General features: G+C 47.0%; 1 protein-coding gene across 1 annotated transcript in view; it reads right to left on the bottom strand.

The window, feature by feature from the left end:
• The window catches only part of VSTM4 (V-set and transmembrane domain containing 4), a 117,979-nt gene that overhangs the window by 53,866 nt on the left and 36,538 nt on the right, over nt 1-27,575 (bottom strand). The window contains exons 5-6 of the mRNA XM_012558949.1: nt 20,030-20,137; nt 6,666-6,699 (exon numbers count right to left, since the gene is read on the bottom strand). Coding sequence (XP_012414403.1) covers nt 6,666-6,699; nt 20,030-20,137 — 142 coding nt within the window. The remainder of the gene's footprint in view (nt 1-6,665; nt 6,700-20,029; nt 20,138-27,575) is intronic.

The following is a 27,575-nucleotide window of genomic DNA, read 5'->3' as shown; positions in this document are numbered from 1 at the left end:
ATGTTGTCTAATTTGTTGGAGTAAAGTTGTTCATAATTTTCCTTCTAATCTTTTTAATTTCTGTAGGATCAGTAAAGATGTCCCCATTTTGATTCCTGATTTTGGTAATAGCTTTTTTTTTTTTTTTTTTAAATCTTTTTCTCTTTTTTTTTCATGAATTGTCTAGCTAATGGTTTGTCAATTCTGTTGATCTTTTCAAAGAACCAGTGTTTGCTTTTATTAAATTTTCTTTATGTTTTCTGTGTCACAGATTTCTGTTCTCATCCTTATTAGATCTTTTCTTTAGCTTACTTTGGGTTTCAGTTCCTCTCCTTTTCCAATTTTTTTTTTTTTAAGGGAAAGCTTAGTTTATTGATTTGAGAGCTTTTTTTCTTCTCTAATATAGGCATTCAACCCTTTCAGGACCAGCAGTATATATAGCTACCACTTACATTTTGTATCTCTGGGGTTCATTGGGAATCTACTCTCCCACTGACAGTACATGCTGCCGGCAGGTGGGGCCCTATATAAAAGTTTGAAATGGAAAACACAGGCGTGTGCTGCAAATTAGTTTTTACAGGGTATTGTATGAGGTGATGCTGAATCACCGGATTTTTGTTAGGAAAAATATGACTTTTGAAAAATTTTATTTGGTACACATATGTACCTCTGGATTCCAGGGGAGAATTTGTGTTTGCAAGGGGTACACATATGTACATCTGAACTCCAAGAACACAAGTGATGGAATGAGGCATAAATCAAAAATCATATTACCTACCAAAAATTCACACAAACTCAATGATTCAGCATGCCCTCCATTACTGAAAACACATAGTATCAACAAAAAATTAAAAGGAAAAAATAATTGGGTCACAAATTAAAGCCATAAATTGCCCTCTAAACACTGTTTTAGCTGCATCCCATAAATTGTGATATGTTGACTTTTCATTTTCATTCAGTTCAAAATATTTTCTAATTTTCCTTGTGATTTCATCTTTGATCCTTGGATTATTTAGAAGTGTATTTCATTTCCAAATATTTGGAGATTTGCAAGATTTCTTTCTGTTGTTGACTCCTATTTAATTCTGTTGTGGTCAGAAAATAAACTTTGTATGATTTCAAACCTTATAAGTTTATTCATATCAGGTTTATGGCCTAGCATATGCTCTAACCTGGAGACTGTTTCATGTGACTTGAAAAGAATGCATATTATGCAGTCAGTGGGTGAGTAACATTATATGTCAGTTAGGGTGGGTGATCTTCTGTACCTCTGCTGATTTTCTGCCTAGGTGTTCTATCAATTACTGAGATTGGGGCACTGAAATCTCCAGCTATTATTCTAGAATTGTCTATTTCTTCTTTCAGTTTTCTCAGTTTTTGCTTCATGTATGTTAAGGTTCCATTGTTAGGCCCGTATACGTTTACAATTGTTACATCTTCCTGATATATTGACCCTTTTATCATCATGAAATGTTCTTCTTTGTTTCTAGTAATATTTCTTGTCATAAATTCTACTTTGTCTGATATTAATTTAGCCACTCCCTCTCTCTTATTGTCACTGTTTGCATGTTATATCTTTCTCCATTCTTTTACTTTCAACCTTCTTTTCAACATTTTACTTGGATCCACAATCAATGCCCATGAAAGCAGCAGTCAGGAAATTGAACGAAGTAGTGCATTGGGCAAATCTGCTGCAAAAGACCTCTTTAAAGTGTTAAAGGAAAAGATAATCGCTTTGAGGACTAAGGTGAGCCTGACCCAAGCCACTGAATTTTCAATAGCCTCATATGCATGCGAAAGCTGGACAAAGAATAAGGAAGACCAAAGAATTGATGCCTCTGAATTATGGTGTTGGCAAAGAACACTGAATATACCATGGACTGTCAGAAGAAGGAACAAATCTGTCTTGGAAGCACAGCCAGAATGCTCCTTAGAAGTGAGGATGGTGAGACTTTGTCTCACGTACTTTGGACGTGTTATCGGGAGGGGCCAGTCCCTGGAGAAGGACATCATGCTTGGTGAAATAGACGGTCAGCGAGAAAGAGAAAGACCCTTAACGAACTGGACTGACACAATGGCTGTAACACTGGGTTCAAACATAGCAACAATTGTGAGGATGGCACGGGACAGGCGGTGTTCCCTTATGGTGTGCATGGGGTCGCTATGAGTTGGAACCCACTCGATGGCACCTAACAACAACAACTTTCAACCAATTTGTGTCTTTGAATCTAAGCTGTATCTCTTGTAGACAGCATGTAATTGGATCTTGTCTTTTGTTTATTTGTTTTTTTTTTTTTTTTAATCCAACCTGATGATCTCTGTCTTTGGTTGGGCTGTTTAGATCATTCACATTGAGCATAATTATTGATATGGCTAGCTTTACATCTGGCATTTTGCTATTTGTTTTCTATATGTCTCCTGGTTTTTTGTTGTTATTGTTTTATTTTTGTTGTTGTCATTCCTCCTGTCCCCCCTTGATTGCCTTCTTTTGTGTGAAACAAACATTTTTATTCCTCTGTTAATACTTTAACTATATTTTATTAGAATTTTTTTAGCGGATGCCTAAGAATCACAGTATGCATCCTAACTTATTATAATGTCTTTCAAATTAATACTAACTAAATTCTGGTAAAATATAGAAACTTTTCTCCAATATAACTCCATTCCTCTCCCAACCTTCGTGCTATTATTTTCACATGTATTTTATCTACAAACGTTATAAACCCAACAATAAAAAAAAAAGTCATAGAATCAATTCTGACTCATAGCAACCCTATAAGGATAGAGTAGAACTGTCCTACAGGGTTCCCAAGGCTGTAAATCCTTACAAAAGCACATCTTTCTCCCATGGAACAGCTGGTGGGTCCAAACTGCCAACCTCTTGGTTAGCAGCTGAGTGCTTTAACCACTGCACCACCAGGGCTCCTGAAACCCAACAATACAAGAATAATTACTGCTTTAAAATTTTATGTCTTTGAAAGATGTTTAGAGAGAAAACGAGGAAAACTATAACTACAGAATGGTATAATTTTATTATTAACTCATATTATTTCTATTGCTTGTTGTTTCTCCTGTTGATTTACCACATGAAGTCATTTCCTTTCAGCCTGTGGTGAAATGAGTTCCTTTCTGTGGCCTTTTGCCTTGGCTCTCTGGAAAAACAGGCTGGAAGACTCCTAAGCCCTGAGCAGTTACTTTGTCCTAGTTCTTTGAAGAAAGCAAATTGGGAAGGTGGGAGAGGCTCCCAGGTTGTTTTCTACCCCAGAGGGTTTGTTACTTTTGCCCAGGAGATATCCCAGGTTGATTAACACTTCCTGGGCAAGCTGTAAACAACAAGACCAGAGCTAACTGACATCTAATGGGTAATTAAGGATTGGTTGAACTCCAGTCTGGCGAGGAAGGTCCCGTCTTGTAACTGATGAGGATTGGGATATATAAATGCTGAACTGCAGACATATTAGAGGCCCACTGGTTCAGAGAGAGATGCTGGCTAAGAGCTGGGTTGGCAAAGAAGCAAAGTTACACAGCAGCCGAGTGGTCCCAAAGCTGCTACGCTGGCTAAGAGCTGGGCCAGTTAGCAGCAGAGAGGCTGATGATGAAGAGGCCTGACAGCAAAGCACAGCTAAAAAAGACAAGCTGCTATGCTGACTGTGAGCTGGGCCAGTTAGTGGCAGAGCACAGCTAAGAAACCTGAGCAAGCTCCTACACTGGCTGTGAGCTGGGCCAGTTAGCAGCACAGAGGCCAATGGCAGAGCATCGACAGTGGAGAGACCTGATGACAGAAAGCTGCTAGGAGAGCAGCAGCTGAGAGAGCTGTTACACTGGCTATGAGCTGGGCCAGTCAGCACTGGAAAGGCTGATAACAGCGTGATGGCTGAGCACCCAACTGCAGAGAGGCCTGATAGCAGAGAGCTGCTGCTAGAAATGTAGCAACTGAGAGAGCTGAGTGGGCTGCTGTACTGGCTACTATCTGAGCCAGCTAGTGGCAGAGGCCAATGATGGGAAGCCCAACAGTGAAGAGCTTGATGGCAGAGGCCTTCACAGCAGAGAAAGTACCACCCAGCAGAGCAGCTGAGTCAGGGCATCTGCCTGGCGGAGAAGGCAGCCTCCCAGCAAAGAAACCATGCCCACAGACCACTGAAGTCTGTGTGCTTCTTGATGCTGATCCCAAGTTCCTGTTACTTCCAGGTTAATCTTGATCCTAAATTGTAGCCTATTACTTCCCTAACAAACCACATAACTGTGAGTATGGTCTGTGAGTTTTGTGTGGCCATTGCAATGAATTGTTGAACCCTGCAGAGAAGTAGAGAGTGCTGTAGGGGAGCGGCTGGTGTCAGAAATTATGAAGATGTAGGAAGGTGGAGATATACCTGACCTCCCCTTCATAGGAACCAGCTTTGTGCTGATCCTGTTCCTTATCCCATGTGAATTTAGACAAGTCCTTTGCTATACTACACAGCCTGAAGGAATTCCTTTATTACTTCTTGTAGGCAGGTCTGCTAGCAATTAATAATATCAGCCTTTTTTTTTTTCTGGGAATGTCTTTATTTTGCCTTCATTTTGTTAAGAATAGTTTTGCTGAATATAGAATTCTTGGTTGACAGGCTTTTGTTCTGTTTGTTTTTTTTTACTTTGAAATTGTTAACAAAAGCAAACTGAATCCGACAGTGCATAAAAACAATTATAAACCATTATCAAGTGGTATTTATTCCAGTTACGCAAGACTAGTTCAACATTCAAACCTAAAGAAAAATTGTATGATCTTATCAATTGACAGAAAAAAAAAAAATTGACAAAATCTAATACCCATTTTTGATTAAAAAAAAAAACAGAAAAACAAAAAACTTTCAGAAAGTTAGGAATAGAGGGGATTTAACTCAAATTGATAAAGGACACCTACAAAAAAACCTACAGCTAACATCACAGTCTTATCAAGAGATTATGGGAATTTTTCAGCCATTATTTCTTCCAGTAATTTTGTTGTTGTTGGTCATTTCTTTCTAGACTATTTTCTCTCTGTTGTTTCGACTGAGTGAATTCTATTGATCCGTCTTTAAGTTCACTGAATTCTAACCTCTGTCATTTCCATTCTAGTATTGAGCCCATCCAATGAGTTTTTTTGTTACTGTACTTTTCTGTTCTATAATTCCCATTTGGTTTTTTTTTTTTTATAACATGTATCTGTTGGCTAGATTTTCTGTTTTGTCATTTGTTTCAAGAGAATTTGATTGTTGAAGCATTCTTATGATGACTGCTTTAAAATCCTTGTCAAATAATTCCTTCATTTGATTCATCTTGGTGTTGGCCTCAGTTAATTCCTTTTTCATTCAAGCTATGATTTTTTGGTTCTTAGTATGAGGGGTAATTTTTTATTGTATCCTGGAAATTTTTTCCATTATGTTAAGAGACTGAGCCCTATTTAAACCTTTTATTTTGTAGGCAGTCACCCTGTTTAGGTGTAGCACGCAAGTCTCGGCCTACTTTCATGAGCTATAGTTCCAACGACCTTTTAATTTTCAGTCTTTACAGTATTATTTTTGGTTTATGTGGTGTCACTGGGGCTCCCACCAGCCCCTTCTGCTGCTGTCTGAGGTGGTGGAAGAGGTTTCCCCAGTCTGGGTAGCTAGGAATCTCAGTGGGAGAAGGGAGTCTCAGGCCTGTGGAAACAGTCAGGTTTGTGGGCCGGGTCTCTTGTTATGTTTGAGCACCTCTTTCCAGTCCCACCCACCGGCCTAGTGTTTCTGGGCAGGGAAGGGGAGTCTCAGGCTGGTGGGGAAGGAGCCCTTTGCTCGACTGCTTATTGTTGTTGGCAGGGTTGCCAGTCAGTCCCCCCTGCCGGGGGTGTCCAGCTCACCTGAGGTTGTCAGCACAACTCAGGAAGGAATGACCCTACCTGCTTGTTTTCTGTTGCTAGGCTGTGGTCAGGAAATGCTGGGTCTAGGTCATCTTCTGTTTGGGTAGGGGAGTAAGACTCCCTGCAGCTGTATTCTTGCCCCAGTCATAGGGTCCCAAACCAGTTTACCTCCTTCCTACCACTGCTCAGAGTCCTCCTTTGGCTGTCTCTTGAGTTATTTCCAGAGGTGACAGTCATGCTTAGTGGGGAGGAGTAGGGAGAAAGGGATCTACACCATCCTATCTGGACTGAAGTCCAAAGTCTTTTTTTAAGAATCTATGCATTTGTAATATCTCCTATAACTATTAATGTTACTTGTGAGGTGTATTCCACCAGTTAAAAGGCTAGTATCCCAGTACATATTATATTACTAATGGCCACATTCTCCAAGAATGGGACACAGGGCAAGCAAGCCTTGGTGAAAAGGGATTCGGCATGTTTGTGGTCAGTAAGGTATCCAAGTGGCTCAGTCCAGCTGCCAGCACCATCATAAACCTACAGACTGAAGAGAGCAGCCCTCCAGGTACATGTGCTAAGTCTCTCAGCATACACGTTGGGCCAGCATGAGCCACGTGTTCTCTGAGCCCTCTGGATGTGATAGCCAGTTTGGAATTAGGAAACATATGAACGCGTGCAGAACACACATTTTTAGACTAATTTGTGGTTAGTTGTGTAAAAATGTTGTGCACTAATGAGATAAACATATGAATGTAACCAATTTCTTAGTAATACCAAAAGAAAGTAAAATAGAAGAGTCTCATTAAAGAAAAATAAATAAATAAAACATTCCTACCTGTTCTGTGGGCATTTCACCAAATAATGTCTCACTGTGAAAAGAAAAAGAAAAAAAAAAAGATGGTAAATAAACGCTCCTTCAGATAAATGGTGCTTCCGGAGTTACCAGGAAATGCAGAGGCTGAGACGTCACCTGGGGCAGGTACAAGCTGACTACAGGGGCTTTTTTACTTCTCTGTGGGTAAGTACAGGAGAGCCACAGCTGACACATAGTGACCTGAAGTTTAGACCCCTGGATCTAGTCAGGCAGGAAGCCATAACCCCAGGCTTCCCCGTTACACAATCCAGAACAGTTATTTTGGGGCAGGAGTCCTGGAGTAACACTGTTAGCCAACTTCTGAGCTCTGCATTGATCATGATAAGATCTGCTTGCAGCGAGCTGGGCCAACCTGTCCCACTTAGAAGCTCCTTACTGTAAAATGGGGTTCATTCTCTGATTAATGCCCTTCCAGAAGTAAGAAGAGGCCCTTGGGAAAACAGCTTTAGAGCAAAACATCCTTCCAAAGTGGGTCTCCTTTAGGAAAACCAACTGATTCTAGCCTCAGAGGAAAAGTAAGAATACCCAGGCACTTATCCCAAGTGTCCGATCTGAGGGCTTGCAGTTGGGTTCACCTCAGACAGAAGGAAAGCTGTAACATTTAGAGGAGTCATGGGGGTTCTACAGCAGATGGCTGTGTCAGTGGCCCCTAGTGACTCCTGCCTCCCCGTACCTGGCCACGCCCTGACTCAGTCCTCTCCCACACTGACTCTGGGCGTGGATGCACGACTTGCTTTGGTCAGTGGGACATTAGCCAACGTGTTACAAGCAGAGGCTTCAAGGCACTTGTGCTCTTGGGTTTGTCCTCTCCCTTATTGCTAGGGTTCATCTGCTCCACGTGCAGAGCCTGGCAAGGTGAGACCACAGGCAGCAGACACAAGCCCTCCCAGCTGAGGGCCCCTGACCGATCTCCAGCCGATCTGCCAGCGACTGCAGCTGCATGTGTGGCTCCAGCTGCCCCAGCCTAAATCGCTGACACATGGAAGTGTGAGTAAATAAAACAGTTGTTGTTTTACACTACGACATTTGGGATAATCAGTCACGAAGAGATAGGCAACCAGTGCAGGTTCCGTGTAAGAATGATAGCATCTCGGCTTAGGGGGCACCACAGGTTTATCTGGTCAAACTCCCTGCTGATACCCAAACACTTTCTGCAGTTCCATTTACTGAGGACCTACTGTATACTGGGCAATGTGTAAATGCAACAATAATACTAATGTCCATACCAGGGGAAAAAAAAAAAAACAGTTGCTAGAGAATCAAATTCCAACTCATGGCGACCCCACGTGTGTCGGAGTAAAACTGTGCTCCATAAAGTTTTCAATGCTGATTTTTCTTAGGCTGATCACGAGGCCTTTCTTATGAGGTGCCTCCGGGTGGACTTGAGCCACTAACCTTTCAGGTTATTAGCTGAGTACATTAACTATTTGCACCAGCCAGGGGCTCCTAACCAGTTGCTGTTGAGTCCATTCTGACTCATGGAAAGCCCATGTGTCAGAGGAGAATTGTACTCTATAGGGTTTTTTTGTTGTTCAACAACACAACATTTGCCATATGGCTTTCAATGGCTGATTTTTCAGAAGTAGTTTGCCAGACTTTTCTTCTGAGGTACCTCTTGATGGACTCGAACCCCCAACCTTTCAGTGAATTAAACGTTTGCACCACCCAGAAGCTCCCTAACAACCATAGTTAACATTTATTGAAGTTTTCATTAATGCCTGGCACTAAACCCCACTGCCACTGAATCAATTCTGACTCATAGCAATCTTGTAGGGCAGAGTAGAACTGCCCCATAGGGTTTCCAAGGCTGTGAATCTTTACGGGAGCAGACTGCCACATCTTTCTCCCACAGAGCTGCTGTGTGAACTGCCAACCTTTTGATTAGCAGCCAAGCACTTAACTACTGTGCCACCGGGGCTCCTGTTATACAAATCAGTGGTCTTCAAACTAGGGTCTGCATCTCCCTGGTCATTGTCAGGAAGGACAGTTTTAAGGTAATCAGTTTCCAGATCCTCATCTTCCACATGTATTTTTCCCTAAAACTGACCCTCTGGGAACGTGCCAGGTCTGGCTGCACTCCTTCCCTCCATCCCTTTCTCTTCACCCTTCCCCACTGGATAAAATCAAGGTACTTCTCGCACCATCCAGAATGGTTCTATGGAGACCTGTCCAGGGTGTAAAAACCTTCGGGCAACAAAGAAATGATCTGAGATTTCAGTGCCCGTGTTGAGAAAGGGAATGACTAGTGATGGGCAACTGAGGCTTTGCAGTGAGGGAGCTTTCCAGTATTTTGCTTTCAAATAATGACCTAATCCAGTTGTCACCTGGTAGAGTATCAGAAATCATTTTTGATGACAGATCATTATGTGGCTTTTGACATACAACACAGGAGTAAAGTACTGAGTGTGATAACAGAACTTCATTCCTTCTTGCTGGTTTATACTGAACAAGGTTCTTCAGAATTAACATCCATGAAACTATAGGAACAGAACTGATGCTGAATTCTACCACTGAGTAAATTTACCCAAGCATACGTGAATTAAAAATAAAAACCCATCTCAATAAAAATGCATTTCCGATAAAATTTTATCTCATATGATTATTAATTATTTACCTAAATTTATATTTATGTGGTTTTGATTAAGTTTACAGTGATTGTCCACATCTTACTAATTGTGCAATATTGACAACTCAACCCAGAAGAACTATTTTAACATGTAGAGACTTAAGTGGAAACAAAAAACTCTTAATTAAATTTATACTCATATTATTTCACAAAGAACTATAATAGAGTGATCAATAAAGGACTTTCAAAACAAAAAAAAATTGTATTAAAGTGGGATAAAATTCTGTTGGGGAAGTAGACTGAAGATAAAATAAAAGTTCAAAGAGACAATATAAACTTTCTAACAGTTAAAGCTTCTTCATGGAGTCTTTATTCACATGGAGTCTTTTCAGTAAATGGAAAAACCAAACCAAGCCCATTGCCGCCTAGTCGATTCTGACTCATAATGACTCTTTAGGACAGAGAAGAACTGCCCCATAGGGTTTCCAAGGAGCAGCTGGTGGATTCAGACGGCAGACATTTTGGTTAGCAGCCAAACGCTTAAAAAAATAAATGGGGATGGCTATTAAATCCATGGTATTCTGATATAAAAGAGAGAGGTAGGCATTTTATTTTAAGATGTGAATTTTGGTGATGCTCTGGAAATTACATCATTTGCAACAATTTACATTTATGATTAAAAAGTTTAGATGTCAGCAAAACAACGTGCATGAGTGTGTAGCTCTGAAATTATTTTAGGGGCTATACAAGCAAACATGTATGAAGATCACAACTTTGTAGTCTAATGTCAACTTCATAATAAGCTTGTCGTCTTCCCATTTTACAGTGAAGGGCTCCGAGGCGCAGAGAGGCTAACAAGCTGGCCCATGGTTATGTGGCAGAGAGCGGTAGAGCTGGGCAGCCTAACTCCAGAGCCCAACTACTCTACATTCTCAGAGACACCAGGAAGGCAGGTGTTACGGCTCCTACATATGGAGAAACTGAGGCTTATCCAGCTGGGACCAGAGAATCCCTAAGCTCACCTGTTTCAGGAAGTCATGTCCAGGGGCAGGTGGCCAGCAGCCTAGAGATCAGGAAGAGGGGACAGGAGGGCAACTGCGGGGTTCTCATAACAGCAGGCATTTGTGGGAGGGTGACTAAGAAGGGGCTGGAGCTTGGTGAGAGCAGGCAGTGCAGGGCACGGAGAGATGGGGTCTCAGCCCGTGTGAATGCAAGGCTCAGGGTACCACTGATGAAGAGGGAACACCCACAGGACCCAGCATGATTCTGGACACCAAAGGCGAGACTTGACGGCATCTGAGAAATAGACTGTGCCCAGAATCAACTTCAAATACACAAATATACATAGGCTAATCAGTGCTGATGACATGAATACGTTACCCTGTCATAGTCTGGATACCTGAGCAGCTGACCTTACGCAAAGGATTCCTGTGCTAAGAGTTTCTGTGGGCTGTGTTCCTGGGAGGCCTCCAGGGGAGCAGGGCAGTGAGACAGCAAAGAGAAGGAAGCCAATCAAGACTGCGTCATCAGCCATCAAGCCAGGAACCCCTGGGGCCATGGCGTGGCATCCAGCATGCCTGGCCCGGAAGCTCCCAGTTCCACACAAAGCAAGTGTCCTGCACAGAGATGAAGGTCTGGACTCGTTTCTTTTAAATGGTGACCTTATGATGTTTGGGACTTTGAAGACTCTAGAAGGAGGGACTGTTTTTTCACCTCTCCTGATGAGAAGACAATTGTGCACACCAGGCCCATGGGTCACCCTCTCTCTGCCCCAGCCTCCACCACTGAGGCAACGCCGCTCACACCCCACCCCATGTCCCAACCTCCCAGGGGACATGTCTTCCTCACCTGTCCCTGTCCCCACTGTTCATCCCAGTGAGCTGAACCCCCCAACCCCTCCATATAGACCCTGTAGCAGTATTGGGACTCTCATGGTGTGGCAAATCTCCCCCGTCCACTCCCTGGTCCCACGCAGCGTCCCCTAACCACCAGGCCTTGCAGAGACTCTGAGGCAGGACACCTGGACACTTCCGCTCTGCTTCCAGAACCTTCCGCACTCACAGTGAATGCTTATTGCAGCCCCAGCACCATGCCTGGTGCTGCACCTGGAGTGAGCACCCAGGAAGTATTTGCAGAATGAACAAAGGGCTCTCCAGCCTCGTCTGGTTTAGCAAGGGCAGAGAGTCACACAGCCCTGAGAAAGCACCAGGCCTGATTTGGGGTCAAGCCCACAGCTCTCTGCCTGCATTTTCATGGGGGGAGGCAGGTATAGGGTGCACCCCTCCCGTCCTGTCCAGCCCCCTCCCCAGTGCCAACTGCGCTCTCACCTGCCATGCCCACGAGCCCGGGCCCCACTTCCAGGAAGCAGCCTTGCCTTTGACAATGTTACGTGGCCAGCACACTTATAAGGACAGGTGGAACCATTCTCTGGCGTCACCAAACGGAAAGCTGAGAGGAACCAAGTTTTCCCGTTCCCGTGGTACAGAGAGCTGCTTTATGGCCACATCCATTCAGCATGTAATGTTGTTTATCTAGGGTCACATGGTCCAACGCTGCAGTCACGAGCCATCGGTGACTGCTGAATTGTGCGACTAGTCCAAAAGGAGATGTACTGGAAGCATGAAATGCATACCAATTTCAATATCACATTAGCAGTTTTTATACTGATAAACTTGTTGATATGTTGGCTATACTGAGGTAAATAAAATATTGATTTCACCTGTACGTTTTGACGTTTTTAATCTGACTACTAGAAAATGCCACCACCCATCTCAGTTTGTTGTACTGTGGTGGCTTGTGTGTTGCTGTGATGCTGGAAGCTACGCCACCAGTATTTCAAATGCCAGCAGGGACACTCATGGTGGGCAGGCTTCAGCAGAGCTTTGAGACTAAGACAGACTAGGAAGAAAAGCCTGGCAATCTACTTCTGAAAATTAGCCAATGCAAACCTTACGGATCCCAACAGAATATACTGCCCCATGTAGTGCTAGAAGATGAGCCCCCTAGGCTGGAAGGCACTCAAAACACAATGGACTCGAGCACACCAATGATCCCAAAGATGGCGCAGGGCCAGGCAGCGCCTTGTTATGTCATGTGTGAGGCCGTCCTGAGCAGGAGCTGACTCAACGGCAGCTAATGAGAACTAGAAAACGTACCATTGCATGTGTGGTTCACATGATTTGTCCACGGGGACAGTGCTCAAAGAGGTTCTCAAGAGTCACATGGCTCTGGGCTGCCTGGAGCACCGTATGGTCAGCGTGCTCATCACGACTTCCCACCACGGATGAAGACAGGCCACCAGCAGAGGGAACCCAGGGGCGTCAGCCCGCTGCCCACAGCCAGCACGGCAGCCGCACAGACCATCTCCCCAGACTCCCAACAGCCCTGCGAGAAAAGAGGTGCTCTCACTCCACTTTAAAGGTGAGAAGACTCGGGGCTCAGGATGCTTACTGGGGCCTGAGAAGACCTGCTTTGTAAGTAAAGGAGCTTGAATCTGGGCTCTATCCGGCAGTCTTTCGCTAAGCTGTTGGGGAGGCTTCCAAGCACCCCAGAGGAAGGGCCTGTTATCTCCTGGGACTGGCAGGAGCCCAGCCACTCCCCACCACACACTGGAGAAGACATGCATCCGAGGAGTGTCGGAGGAGAGAGTTCATGCCCGGGCTCGTCCAAGCGTCTCTCTCCGAGCTGGTGAGCCTTTCATCCTCTCTGAGGCCCTGGGCTCTGACCTTCTGTCCTCCTCGTCCCCGGACACCCCTGGCTGTGGAGTGGGATGCAGCCTCCCACGCGACCCCCCCACCCTTTCCCACCACCTCCAGAAGAGAAAGCCACGGGCCCTTTTGATGTCATCGCCACAGGGAATCAGAGGACAAGCCTGCAGACAGGGCAAGTCACTGAGGTTCCAGAGGCTATGACGTCCCGCCGTCCTGTCCCTAGTCCCTAGTTCTAGCTAACACGAGCACACAGATAAAGAGGTCCAAGCACTCTGCTTCCCTGTCTGATTCCAGTATGCCTTAAAAACTGTGTGTCTGTGGAACTGCTGGGGCCGCCCCTAGGCAGTGAGTCTGCAGGAATATCTGAAGAAGCAAAGGCCTTTGGAAGCCACTAAAAGAACTCAGGGCCTCAGCCCTTGGCCACCAGGTTTGGTGCTTCCAGGATGCCTCAGAGTTGCAAAGGCCATGTGATGGGGCTATGGGCACTGCTGGCCCCAGCAGAGATTCACAGCTCTGGAGGGGACACAGACAAGCATGTCTGTACTTGGCAGACAGCGCTGGATTCGATTAACTCCAGCTCACACAGACAGCGAGCACCCAGGAAAACAAAGCCGCAAGAGGTGAAGGCCCAGGAACAAGAGAGGCCCTGGGCTCCCAGTATGGGCTTCCTCATCTCAGGCTTGCCCTGGGGGACGGCAGCAGGGCCTGCTAGTCTGCTGACGTCTTTTCTGATGAGTCTTGCTGACGGGGCAGAAGAGTAGGTGCTGGGCTCAGCCCTGTTTCCCACGGGACCGCTGTGGCTCACACACAGACCGGCGGGGCTGGCTGAGCACTCTTTCCTGTATGAGGTGAGGATGCGGAAGGCCCAACACACATTTTGAGTCAAAAACCAAGGAAATGTCACTATAACAAGAGGGTCTGTATAGTCAGGCCAGAGCCCCTGTCACACTAAACACTGTTCTGAGTACTGTGTTCACCACCCGTCTGTCTGTTCTGTGCTGGCTTGTGTGTCGCTGTGAGTGTGGAAGCTATGCCACTGATATTTCAAATACTGAGTACCAGCATGGTGGACAGGTTTCAATGCAACTTCCAGACTAAGTTAGACTGGGAAGAAAGGCCTGGTGATCTTCTTCCAAAAATTAGCCAGTGGAAAGCCTATGACTCACAGCAGAATATTGTCCAAATCACTTGCTTTGGGCATAGAATTGGGAAAGACCAATCACCAGAGGGGGACATCGTGTTTGGTAGGATAGAAAGCCAGCAAGGGTAATAGAGACCCTCGGTAAGATGGATTGACACAAGAGCTGTAACAAGCTCCAACATGCTGGCGATTGTAAGGACGATGCAGGACTGGGTAACGTTTCATTGACACTTGGTTACCAGTCACCAGGAGCTGGAGTTGACTTGACAGCAGCTAACAACAACAACAGTTTACACATATTAATAGTTTGAATAAAGATGATGCAAGGTTGCTACAGTAGACTGTGCATATGCAGCATCTTAATTCAAACTATCAGGACATACACAGTGCTTGCAGATCCGCATACAGAGAACCTTCCACTCACTCCAGGACTCCCTTCCACTGGGCCTGGCCCAGGCATTCCTGGAGGCCCTGCTTTCTCCTGCTCAGTGACAGAGCATCAGACTTGGGGTAGCTGCTCAAAGCCTTGGTTGTCAGTAGGGATGACCCGGCCACAGGGGGTGACTGGAACTCTCTGGGGGTGTTTCTGATGATCACACTGATGGGGTAATGCTTGACAGTCAGCATTATACAGGACAGTCCACGGAGGAAGGCTTCTCCCACGTGACTTTGGAACCACCCCGACAGTCACCAAGGGGAAAAGCCTCTTCATCGTCGGCTGAGCCTGGGACCTTCGTCCACTTTATAGAGACACAAGGCACGTTTTTGCTCCATTTCAGTATGCAATGAATTTATAATGAGTGTCACTACTGTGAAAATCAGGGGAAGAATGTTTATTTGAAACTCTGTCAAGTTGGGATTTTAAACATCCCATCACTAAGGGCAGTGCCACTAAAGGCAAACTCACTTGTGCCAGTCTGTACTTGTCCCTGTCACGCGGCTGTTGGTTCCGTGTGTGTGTGTCTGTGTGTGTGTGTGTGTCTGAGTCCACGGGTGGCATAAACACTTAAGTGACTGGCTACTAACCGAAAGGCTGGTGGTTCAAATCTACCCAGAGAGGCCTTGGAACAAAAAGATGACAGCTTTGAAAACCCCTGGGGAGCACAGTTCTGCTGTGCACACACTGGGTCATCATGAGTTGTACCCGACTTGACCACAACTGGAACATATGTATGTATGTATGCACACACATGCATATACACATAAATGTATGTATATGTATATACGTCCATGTATATAATGATGATATACATATATATGTACGTGTGTATGTATACATATATGTGTATGTTCCAGTTGAGGTGTAGTTAATTACAACTCATGATGACCCAGTGTGTGCAGAGCAGAACTGTGCTCCACAGGGTTTTCAAGGCTGTGACCTTTTTGGAAGCAGATCTCCAGGCCTTTCTTCTAAGGCACCTCTGGGTAGATTTGAACCATGAACCTTTTGGTTGATAGGAGAGACAGAACCTACAGAAGGTTAGTAGTTTAATCCACCCAGTGGTGCAGTGAAAGAAAGGATTGCCAATCTGCTTCTGTAAAATTCACGGCCAAGAAAACCCTATGGAGCAGTTCTACTTTGTAACACATGGGGTTGCCATGAGTTGGAATTGACTCAATGGCAATGGGTTTGATTTTTTTTTTTTTTTGGTATGGAGTACCTGGGTGATGCAAACTGTTCATATGCTCCACTGCTAACCAAAGGATTGGAGGTTCATGTCTACCCAGAGGTACCTCAGAAAGGCTTAGTGATCTACTTCCTAAAAATCAGCCACTGAAAACCCTACGGAGTACCGTTCTACTCTGACACATGCGGGGTCACCATGAGTCAGAGTTGATTCAACAGTAATTGGTACTAGTACTGGTATATAATACATATACTTTTATATATATATACACACACACACACTTTTTTAGCCTTTATGTCAAAGGTCAAATATAAGGAAACATTGTCTTCTCCGAAATTCAAACTTACTAAAAGAAGTAGGTGCAATACAAAAACCCATTTTACTGTAGTGTAAATTACTTTCCTTTATTTCTCCTTTAATTATACCTAGTGCATTAAGTTGATTTTTATAGGTATAACCCAAAAATCCACTGCCATCGAGTTGATTCTGACGCAGAGTGACCCTATAGGACAGAGCAGAACTGGCCCTAGGGTTTCCCAGAAGTGCTGGTGGACTCGAACTGCTGACCTTTTGGTTGGCAGCTGTAGTTCACCATAGTTCTGAACCACTGTGCCACCCAGGCTCCTTTATGGGTGTAGGTAGTATAGATTATCTGAATTTCACTTCAAAATAGCAATGGGATCATTGTAAAATGCTTATTGTACAGAGGTTGCTGGCTGGGGTAGGGTCAAGAAGAACAGCATCTGGACTATTAGAAATGCACATTCTCCAGCCCACCCCAGATGTACTGAAACAGAATCGGCAACCTAGCCAGTTCCCAGGTGAAGTGTCTGCTCCTAAAGGTTTGGGGAGCGCTGATCTTAGGGTCCAGGACCCAGTAGAGGGGTAAGCCCCACCCAGGGGCTGATTATCCAACAGGAAGGTAAGCACCATGCTTACCTTGTTTACCAGATCATCTGTAGAGAACAGTTTCACATTTTTCAATACATCAAAGGTTCTGCTTCTAGGTATGACTGGCATCTGTCTCTCCCCCAACCTCATAGAACCTTCCTACAGAATCAAAGCCTCTTTTCAAATTTACAGTCCCTGACAGAGGCAGATAATCTTGGAGGAAGTTAAGCACAGGCTTACTTGCACTTACTTACTAATCTGTATTGAACAATTTCACATGAGTGGTCAAACTGTTCACTATAGATGATCTGGTAAGCAAGGTAAGCACTGTGCTTACCTTGCCTATTGAATAATCCTCCCCTGCCCCGGCCCCACACCAAACAGTCCCTGCCCTGGCTCCACGGGGGTGCTGGGAGGCACTGGCTCCATGGGGGGGGTTGGGAGGCGCTTGCTCCGAGGGCAGCACGGGGCAGGCCCACCCTGCAGTGGCACGTGATGTCCCAGCCCAAAGCCCAGCTCCCTGAGGAGCCGCAGGGCCGATAAAGAGCCGATGGGGAGGGACCTCCGCACCAGCTGCCACAGAAGGGCTGGAGGAGAAGCCCTTTGCAAAGGTCGGCTTGGAGGCGGCTGAGGTTTGCTTTAGTAGATTACATGGCAGATGTGGAATCAGGCTGGGGCTTGAGCCTCACTGCTACCACTTTGTTGTTTCAGAGCCTTGTAACGCTCCTCAGCTGTGATCTCTGTCAAACGAAGGCAACACTGCTGCCCCCGCAAATGGTGCTGGGGGTTCCAGGAGGGCGAGAGCCAAGTGAGGGGCTGGCCCCCAACAGATGCTCAGGCAAGGCTCTCAGCAGCTCAGGAGGGGTTTTGGATACTGTACGCGTACACACTGCTGTCCACCCCAGTGGGGTGAGGATGGGGGGATTCTGGGCTCTCTGCAGCTCTGTGAGACCAGAAGCAGACGTAGGTGATCCCGTGAAAGAGCGCGTGTCCATCCCAGCCCTGCCCTTCTTGGCTCTGGGGGAGAAAGAGATGTCTCCTGACTCTAAGCACCGTGCTCTGTCTCTCTGCCCCGCCAATGCCTACTGGGGCCTGCAGCTCACGTCAGAGCTCTCTCTCCTACCCCAAACCGGGCTGAGGTGCCTTCAGAGCAAAGCATGTTAGAAACTGCCTATGTGGCTTCCAAACTCCAACAGCTGGAGCAAAGCAGCTGGGAAACAAACCCATCCGACCACCGTTAAGCAGCTGTCCTGAGTCAAATTCCAAGGACAGCAGATCAGATGAATGGTCCCTGCCCTTAGCAATCGTCCTTTTGAAGGGAGGCAAATGTGTCTGCACCTGTGACAACAGGTGCCATGAGCTGGTACAAGTGGCAGAGGGTTCCAAGCGGGGCGTTGTTGATCAGGTGGGGCCGCACGGAGGAAGTGCTCTCAAGCTGGATTTCGGGAACAGCACAGAGAAGCATAGCAGAGGATGGTTGAAAGGGCATGGGCTTTGGAGTAGAAGGATCCGGGCTCCAGCCCATGCTTTGTCACCAAGCAGCTGAGTGTACTGGGTCCTTGCCATGTGCCTCCAGGCGCCCCTCACCCTTCCCCACCCTGCTCTGAGCCCTGGAAGCCAGCCTCTGTGGATGGCAGCCCCGAGCTCCCCTGCCCTCTGGCTTCTGGTAGGCTCTGCAGAGGGGAGGCAGCTGCAGATGGTGGTGGTGCTGAGGAATGTGCGTGTCTGGCTCCTTCTGCCTGGCTCTGGGCTGGCACCAGCTGGGCCCCTCTTCTGAGGCTCCTGTGTGACGCCTCCCCTACAGCTGCAGCCCCACAAGCCTAGGAGCTTCACCGCCCCCACCCCGCCCTTAAGGTCCAGGGTGAAACAGCATCCACTGGTGCTAGGTCCTGGGTGTACCCCTTGCTCACTCGTTCCCTTGGGCCTCCGCCCGTGGAGGCAGTATCCTCTGTCAGTGCTCGGCATCCCTGTGTGAGCATGCCCACCAGCCATGACCGTGGAATCTGACACTTCCGGGGTGATGACCATGGGCTAGTAACAGGAACTATTAAATACAGTGACAGCCGTTTGTTATCTTAAATACAGGACACTTACTATGAGCCAGAATGTGTTAAGGGTTTTTGCACATCTTTGTTTTTACTTAATCCTCAACAGTCTTGTCAGACAGGTGTGAGACAATTTCCCACCTTTTCTCAATAAGGAAGAGGAGGCAGAGATAGGCCACCAGCTGGTAAGTGAGGGGTCACCAATGAGTCAGAGTCAGTGTAACTCAGAGCTGAGCTCTTACGCTTGTCATCCCTGGGAGCCACAGCGACCCTGTCTGCTGTGGAAATGCTGAAGGAGGGACCCAGGTGGGGCATGTCGGGTGATGAGCGAGAGCTGCGGTGAGGTAGAGGAAGCAGGCCTGATTCGGGGGAGTGACAGTCAAGTCTTGAGAGCTGTAATCACTAAGAAACCAAGGGTGACATGAGGAGAGTCTGAGGTCAGAGCCGGGAAACGGGGACATGGACAAGCAGGAGACTTATGCCAACAGCGAGAGGCCTGGATGGCACAGGGGCGGGGAAGGCAGGGATCTCGACCTGCCTGCCTGTCGGGCACCAGGTGATGTCACTACACCAGGGATGCTCACAGTCACCTTCAATCTAAGGAAGGCAGGGCCAGTCCAGTCTCACAGAAAAGGAAAGGCAAGTTCAGAAAGGTTAGGAAACTCGTCCCCAAACTCAGCCTTAAGCGGGAGAGCCAGGATTCCAGCCCAGATTCATCCGGCCCCACAGCCTCTTCTGGGAGAATGAGGGTGGTCAGACATCTCAGGAAGCAAGGAAGAAAGGAATGTTGCAAAGAGAAAGGTAAACAATGTTATCAGTGGTCACATCTTATTTTAGCAGAATCTGTGGGGAAAACAGAGGGCACTGTTGGTTCCGTGGTAGAATTCTCCCCTTCCATGAGGGAGACTCAGGCTCGATTCCCAGCCAGTGCGCCTCACGCACGGCCACCACCCAGCTGTCAGTGGAGGCTTGGCTGTTGCTATGATGCTGAACAGGTTTCAGACTAAAATGGACTAGGAAGAAAGGCCTGGTGATCTACTTCCAAAAATCACCAAATGAAATCACCTCAATGAAATCACCTCAGTGAAAGCCCTATGCCCGATACAGGGGCATGGCACAGGACCGGGCAGTATTTTGCTCTGTTGTGCCTGAGGTCGTCATGAGTTGGGGGCCGACACTGTGACAGCTGTCAACAAGGGGGAGACATCTTCTCCCACCTACGCTCCTCTGTGCTGCCCAAGCACAGGAAATAATCTCTGAATCACTATGCATTTCCCCCATCCTCTGCCTGATGTGGTCTGTCTGTGCTCAGAACCAGGCCTGCGAGAGTATCAGTTTTCTTACCTCGGGACTTCCTCTTGGTGAACACTGACTGCCAGATGATAACCAGAGTGAACAGGAGGACGCTGAGGATCCCGACACAGCACACGAGGACGGCGTACACATAGAGATCTGAAAGGCAAACACAGGGCGTCACCACATCCAAGAAAGCCCACCATCCTCGGCACACAACAGGTGGGGAAACGAGTTTAGAGGTCTCAGTGCTACAACCATCAAGACCGTGTGGAACTGGCAGAGGGACAGACAGAGCCATGGAACAGAATACAGTACGCAGAAATAGACCCACACAATATGTCCAATTGTGCTTTCACCAGAGCTCAGAAGTAACTCAATGGCGGCAAGACAGGCTTTTCAGCAAATGGTGCCAGAGCTACTAGACATCCACAGGCAAAACGAAAATGAACCTCAACCTAAACTGCACACCTTATGTCAAAATGAACTCAAAGTTGATCACAAACCTAAATGTAAAACTAGAAAACTTTCAGGAAAAGAAAATAGGAGAAATTCTTCAGGATGTAGGTCTAGGCAAAGAGTTCTTTCTTTTTTTTTTTTTTGCCAATTCAACTTTTTTTTTTTTTAATTGTACTTCAGGTGAAGGCTTACAGAACAAATAGTTTCTCATGAAACAGTAGTACACATATTGTTTAATGACATTGGTTAACAACCCCACAACATGTCAACCCTCTAACTTCTCAACCTTTTTTTTTTTGGTGAAAATACACGTAGCCAAAGATACACCATTTCAAAAATTTCTTCATGCACAGTTCAGTGATATTGACTACGCTCTTCCATTGTGCTGCTATTCTCACTTTAGATGAAGGCTTACAGAACAAAATAGTTTCTCATTTAACAGTTAGTACACATGTTGCCCTATGACAACGTTGACAATCTCACAACACATCAACAATATCCTTACTCAACCTTGGGTGCCCTATCACCAGCTTCCTTGTCCCCTTCTGCCTTCTGGCCCTTGTCACTGGACTCCTGTACCTCATTAGTCCCATCTGGTTTTACGGGGCTGTCCACTCCCAGGCCGAATGGTGAACCTCGGAGATAACTTCACTGCTGAGTTAAAAGGGTGTCTGGGGCCATACTCTCGGGGTTTCTCCAGTAAATCTGGTCTTTTTTTTTTTGTGAGTTAGAATTTTGTTCTACATCCTTCTCCAGCTTTGTCCAGAACCCTCTGTTGTGATCCTGGTCAGAGCAGTCACTGGCGGTAGCCGGGCACCATCTAGCTGTACTGGACTCAGTCTGGTCGAGACCTTGGGAGCTGTGGTCCATTAGTCCTTCGGACTAATCTGTTCCTTGTATCCTGTTCTCTTCATTCTCCCTTGCTCCCGAAGGGATGAGACCAGTGGAGTATCTTAGATGGCCGCTCACAGGCTTTTAAGACTCCAGACACTACTCGCCAAGGTAGAATGTAGAACATTGCCTTTCTAAACTGTGTCATGCCAATTGAGCTAGATGTTCCCCGAGACCATGGTCCTCACAGCCCTCCTAGGCAAAGAGTTCTTGATACCAAAAAAAACCATGACCCATAAAATTAAAAATTGATAAATGAGACTCCATCATATTCAAGTCTTTGCTCTGTGAAAGCCCTTGTGGAGAGGATGAGAAGACAAGCTACAGACTGGGAGAGAATTGTTGCAAACCACGTATCTGACGAAGGACTAATCTCTGGAATATATAAACAACTCTCAAAACTCAACAGAAAAAAAAAAATCCAGTTAGAAAATATAGCAAAAGACATGAGCAGATGCTTCATCCAAGAGAATATACAGATGAAGATGTACAACATCAACCACTGAGGAAATGCAAATTAAAAACCACAATGAGATACCAATACAAACCCATCAAAATGGCTTAAAAAAAGGAGGGAAAATACCAAATGCTGGTGAGGATGCAGAGAAACTGACTCACTCATATACTGCTGGTAGCTAAAATGGTGCAGCCACTCTGGAAAAGAGCTTGCTGGTTTCTAATAAAATAACACAGGCAACTATCATATGGCCCAGGAATTACACTCCTGGAAATTTAGCCCAGAGAAATGAAAACTTAAGTTCACACGAAAACCTGCACATGGATGTTTATAGCAGCTTTACTCATAAAAGCCAAAAAATGGAAACAGCCCAGATGTCCGTCAACAGATGAATGGTTAAACAAATTGTGGTACATCCATACCATGGAATACTACTCAACAATACAAAGGAATGAACTATCAGTGATTTGGGTGAATCTCCAGAGAATTATACTGAGTGATAAAAACCAATCCCGAAAGGTTACATAATGTATGATTCCATTTATAAAACATTTTTGACATGACAAAATTATACAAACAGAGATGAGATTAGCTGTCAGGGGTTACGGGGGGCAGGGAGGTGGAGTAGGAAGGGAAGCTGGGGTGGCTATGAGGCCCCTTGTGGTGATGGAAATGCTCTGCACCCTGACTGTCTCAGCATCAAGATCTTGGTTGTGACATTGCACTGTAGCTCTACAAGACGGAACTATTGAGGGAAACTGTCTCTGTATGAAGTCTTATAACTGCATGTGAATCAACAATTATCTCAAAATAAGAAGTTCTTTTTTTGAAGTTCCAGCAGTTAAACCATGTTCATACCTCAACTCTAATGATCAACATTATCACCAATCTGATCAACAAAATTCCAAAACTGCTCAGAAAGAGAGAAGGGAAGCCAAATGCATGATTAGCTTTCAACGCAGAGAAAAGCTGCAGATGTTTGAACTTAACAAAAATGTTTCTCTGCTGACTTAAATTTCTTCAGTTAGCAACATTCCTTGTCAGTCATAAGCAGCCTTTTGCTCGATACCACAGATACAAAGATGAACACACAACGGTCCTCTCTTCAAGAAGTCAAAGGACTACGTGGTAACTGCCACAACAGAAGTGTGTGCCCAGTACTAGGAAGGGTCAGAGGAGGGGCTCGACCCGGCCGGGGGAAGCTGTGTGGCGTCTAAGCGTAGTGCAGTTCTGTGCTAAGCCATGTTTAAAATAACACAGAGAATACAAACATGTATAGAGAAAAAAACTCTAGCTATCCCATCACCCTGAAATGACCCGTTAACATCTGGTGTGTTATAGAGAGAGAGACAGAGACAGAGACCATTCAGTGGGAGAATTCTCCCCTTCCATGCGGGAAACTCAGTTTCAATTCCCGGCCAGTTCACGCCGTGAGCAGCCACTCCTCATCCATCAGCGAAGGCTTATGTGTTGCTACGATGCTGAAAAGGCTTCAGCAGAGATCTAGACTAAGATGGACTAGGAAGAAAGGTTTGGCAATCTACTTCTGAAAAGCAGCCTCAAGCTCTGGGGACCTGGAGAGGCAGTTAGTTAAGTGCTTAAACTGAAAACACAAGCAGACGGGGTCAGCAGGGGGCTGGCTGCCCGGGTGTGCCTGCAGAAGCAGGTAAGGCTCACAGTCAACGAGTGAAGGAGAGGGAAGCAGACATTGTGGGGTGCCTTTCGTCTCCCTCCTCCCTGGTCCAGGCGCCCAGGAGGCCCATGTGGCCTCCACCCTTGGAGTCCCCGAGATCCTTCTGTGTTTTTAGGCTCAGGCAGCTTTTTTAGCTATGCTAATTTGAGTGGGTTTCCCTTACTGACAACTTAAGAAGCCTGGACTAAAAATAAGGTACGGAGGAAAAACCACAGGGCCAGGTTGGAGGTGAAGGGAGCACCTACACTCTGTTTAAGGGAGCAGGGGTGGTGGTGGGACAGAGGGAACGTCTCCCATCAGGGGCGCAGGGGCCAATCAGAAGAACGGAGGAGGACGGAGCGAGAGCTCGCAGACACCAACAGCGCGGAGCACTGGAGGGCAGAATTCTGCAGCAGCATCAAGTGCCGCTGGAAAATCCCCATTGGCCTTTCCCGTTAGGAGCTGCTGGGAAGTCCGGGAGAAAGCTGTTTCCCTGGGATGCTGGGGGCAGAAGGCAGAAGAGGGCGGCCAAGGAGTCAGTGGATGTGAAGACGCTGAGGCGGAAATGAGCGGACGCTCTCATGTAACTTAACTCAGAGCTGCCTTTCTTCGTGGACGCCCCAGTGTCGATGTGTGGGCTGTGGAGATTAACAGGGTAGAGAACTGCACCAGTGGGGCACCCTGGCTTTCCTGGAGACCACCTGAAACCGGAAATGGGGCTTTGCATTCTGGGACAAGACAGTTTACAGGAAACCACGGGCCAGGGCAGAGTGCACAGACTGGATTCACTACAAGACACAGATGGGATCAGAGATGGTGAACATATTCCCAGCTCACACGCCCTTGTGCGGTGTGCTCCAGGAACAGGACTGCAGGGCCCTTTGCTGGCACCGCGGGGGGGTACACAACACATTCGTTGCCAGGCAGGCAGACACGATGCCAGGCAGGCAGACAACGTGGGACGGGTGGATGCAGCATCTGCCTGGAAGGAATTCAGGAGATGTGGACCCCAGGCAGAGTCCTTGGGTGGTGCATATGATTAATGCACTCAGCTAGCTGCTAACCAAAAGGCTGGAGGTTTCAGTACACCCAGAGGTGCCTTGGAAGAAAGGCCTGGCGATCTACCGCCAAAAAATCAGTAGGAAGACCCTAAGGAGCACAGTTCTACCGTGACACATGTGGAGTCACCATGCGTCAGAGTCAATTCTACAGCAGCTGGTACAGGGTCGCTGGACACATCCCAGTTTGCACACGGGAGAACCTGGGCCAAGAGGCAAGGCAATCTGCCTTCACTTTTATTTTGCTATGGTGAGAAAGCATGTCTTCCCATGGTCTCTGTGCTACCGGAGCAGAGTGACAGGCCCCATGAGCTTGCCTCTTCATCCCGGCTCTCTCCTTGGCTTCAGGGTTACGGGAGCCAGGGAGAGGCAGTGTGATTTCCTCCGGCTGACCACAGCAGGCCGCAGGCGTTGGGGGCTGGCTCTGCCCTGGGGGCGGTGAGGGACCTCAAAAGGCCTGCACTATGGCTTCAGATCACCGCTTCATCAACGTGGCACAAAGGAGGGGCCCACAGGCGCCAGGGCTACGGGATCACAAAACATCTGGCCTGTCCAAAGGCTCGGCGTCTCTGCCGAGCGCATGGTCCCCTGGGTTTCAAGACTGGCCAGTGCATGTGGGTCTCCACGGGCGCAGGAGCTATTGTGGCTCCTCGATACCAGATTCTCAAACCTTAAAAAGCAGCACCTAGCAGGAGAAAAACTCAGAAAGCACACCTGAGGTTCCCTGCTTGGACGGCAGCCAGTACCCAGAGCTCAGATGGTTTTCCTTCTGTTCCAAGCATTCCTTTTGCTGCATACAGACAACTGTCTTCCTGTGTCCACTCAAAGCACTGAAACCCCTCCCCTGGCTTTCCCTGAAACAAGGGTCGCAGACTTCTAAGGCTCCAGGGCCCCCGTCCTTAATGGCGGCCCGTGAAAAACGCGTTCCATGCCTGACAGCCAGTTCTCAGGCAGGAGCGTGGCTCACTGTTGCCAGAGCTTCTGGCTTTCCCTTCAGCTTTGATATAAAAATCACTCCAATTCAAACCGTCAGCTCAACGGTTTTAAACCTCAAAACAGGCCAAACAAGGCTTGTCCGTAGGCGGAATACAAACCTTCAGGGCCACATTTTGACAAAACATCTGCACTTACCCAAATCTGGAACGAGCGTCTAAAGTGCCAGCTCTCCCTGTGCACCTGCACTAAGCTGGCTGCTAGAAGTCTGGTTACAGTCACTGAAGTCACTGGCAGCTTTGGCTCTCGCCACTCAACTTCAAAAGGCACAGATACCACTTTCAGACTCAAACGCAAACCACCATGCAGAAAATGTCTCCCCACGCCCCCAGCCCAGGTCTCCCTGCAGCAGATGGTGGGGCAGGCATGCTGGAGAGGATGCAGGCGTGGCCGGGAGGCCGAGGCAGGGGGGCACAAGGGGTCAGCGTGCCAGCTCCCAGCCTCCCCAAACACTGAGCTGCAGAGCACCACGCTGAGCCCAGAGCCGCTGAGCCCAGAGCCGCTGCAACAAAAGGCAAATGGCACCTGTTGCTGGGCAACCCTGCTCCCAGCAGGAGCATTCAGCACCACTTTCAAACACGGTGACCCTCACATTCCTCAGCACAGTCGAGGAACCCAACTCCGCCCCTGGCCCCCTGAATCAAGAAATTGGACACAGTTAGATTGGTGGGCAAACAGCAGGCCCCTGGAGTCAGAGTCGACATTCCCAAAGTAAACCCAAAAACCTAGGAGATGGCAGTTTCTGTCGATAAACGTGTGTGCACTGCCATTGTTTTCCATCCAGCTGGTAATACCATCTTGCTGGGGGAGAAATACCTGAACACCGGCCCTGAGGGATCTTAACTCACTCCAGCCTCTTGCCGAGAGGCCTGACAATGCTGTTTTTGTCCAGCAGGCACACAGCCAGGCCGAACTAAGCCCCAAGAGGATGGATATCCGTCCGCAACCCTATTGTGGCTCTCCTATCCAGGAACAAAAGGGCAAAGGCCTGGGATCACATGCCAGAGCATTTCAACGCTGCCCCTGACCTTGCCAGAAGCTGTGGCTGGGTTAAAAAAGCAGGACATACAGACGCTGTCGTGCAGTTGCCGAAATCGAAGGAAAAGAACCCTTTGGAAGCAACTGCCCAGACGCATTCAACAGGGAGAATTCCAGTTCTGCTTTTCTGAAAGGACCGAATCCTCTTTCTTGAGAAGAGAGTGCAGACTGGGCTATGGATTTCACGCAGAGCTGGGTCGAGAGTAATCCTAATATTCTAGCTACACATGAGTTATAAAATACTGTTAACTTTACAAAGTGTTTTAGAGATGTAAACTATGCTGCTAAGTGTGTCGGGACTAAAATGCTGCAATCCTTCCAAACATATAAAGTCTTGTTTTTTCTACCACGGTATTTCCCAAAATATGCACCAGAACTGCCTCAGGCCCTGATACAATGCAAATGCTTTGATCCCTCTCATCAGATTCTCAGGGTGGCACCCAGAGCCGGCTTGCTAACACACTCCCCAGGAGATTCTTAAGCATCTGATAATAAACGGGGCTCCCACTGTCAGACCTTGGGGACTCCCCAGGACCATCTCACAACCCCCCTCAGCGCAGTGCCTGGGCCATGGTGAGGCTCCAGAAATGTGGGTAAATCAACTGAGTCACCTCAACTGTACTAACTAGCAAATAAGAAGGGTAACCCTTGCTTCTTCTACTGCTTCATTCTAGGAGGACTAAAGTCACTTTCATCTCTTGGCCAAAGAATAGGCATTCCCTGAAGGAGAGGCTAGGGAGGGAACAAGAGATTATTTTCCTAGGAGAAGGTCATCAAGTTAAGAAAGAGGCCACTTGGGAACATGAAGAACGGTCAGGGAATACAAAGGGTCTTTGTTGGAATAAAGTGCAATCTGAGAAACAAAATATTACAACCACAAAACTATAGAGCAAATTTCAACAGCCTAGTGTGTGGCACCTTACGATTTGCAAACTATGTTCACAATTATAGTTAGATTTTTCTAATAAAAGACAAGCCTCGGTCCACTGCTGATAACTAGTTATTGGAAGAGTTCGGCTTGAGTCAAAG

This window comes from Trichechus manatus, unplaced genomic scaffold (assembly GCF_000243295.1).
Source record: "Trichechus manatus latirostris isolate Lorelei unplaced genomic scaffold, TriManLat1.0 scaffold00200, whole genome shotgun sequence".
Taxonomy (NCBI): domain Eukaryota; kingdom Metazoa; phylum Chordata; class Mammalia; order Sirenia; family Trichechidae; genus Trichechus; species Trichechus manatus.
The sequence above is the reverse complement of the archived record's forward strand: the minus strand, read 5'-3'. Positions and strand labels throughout refer to the sequence as shown.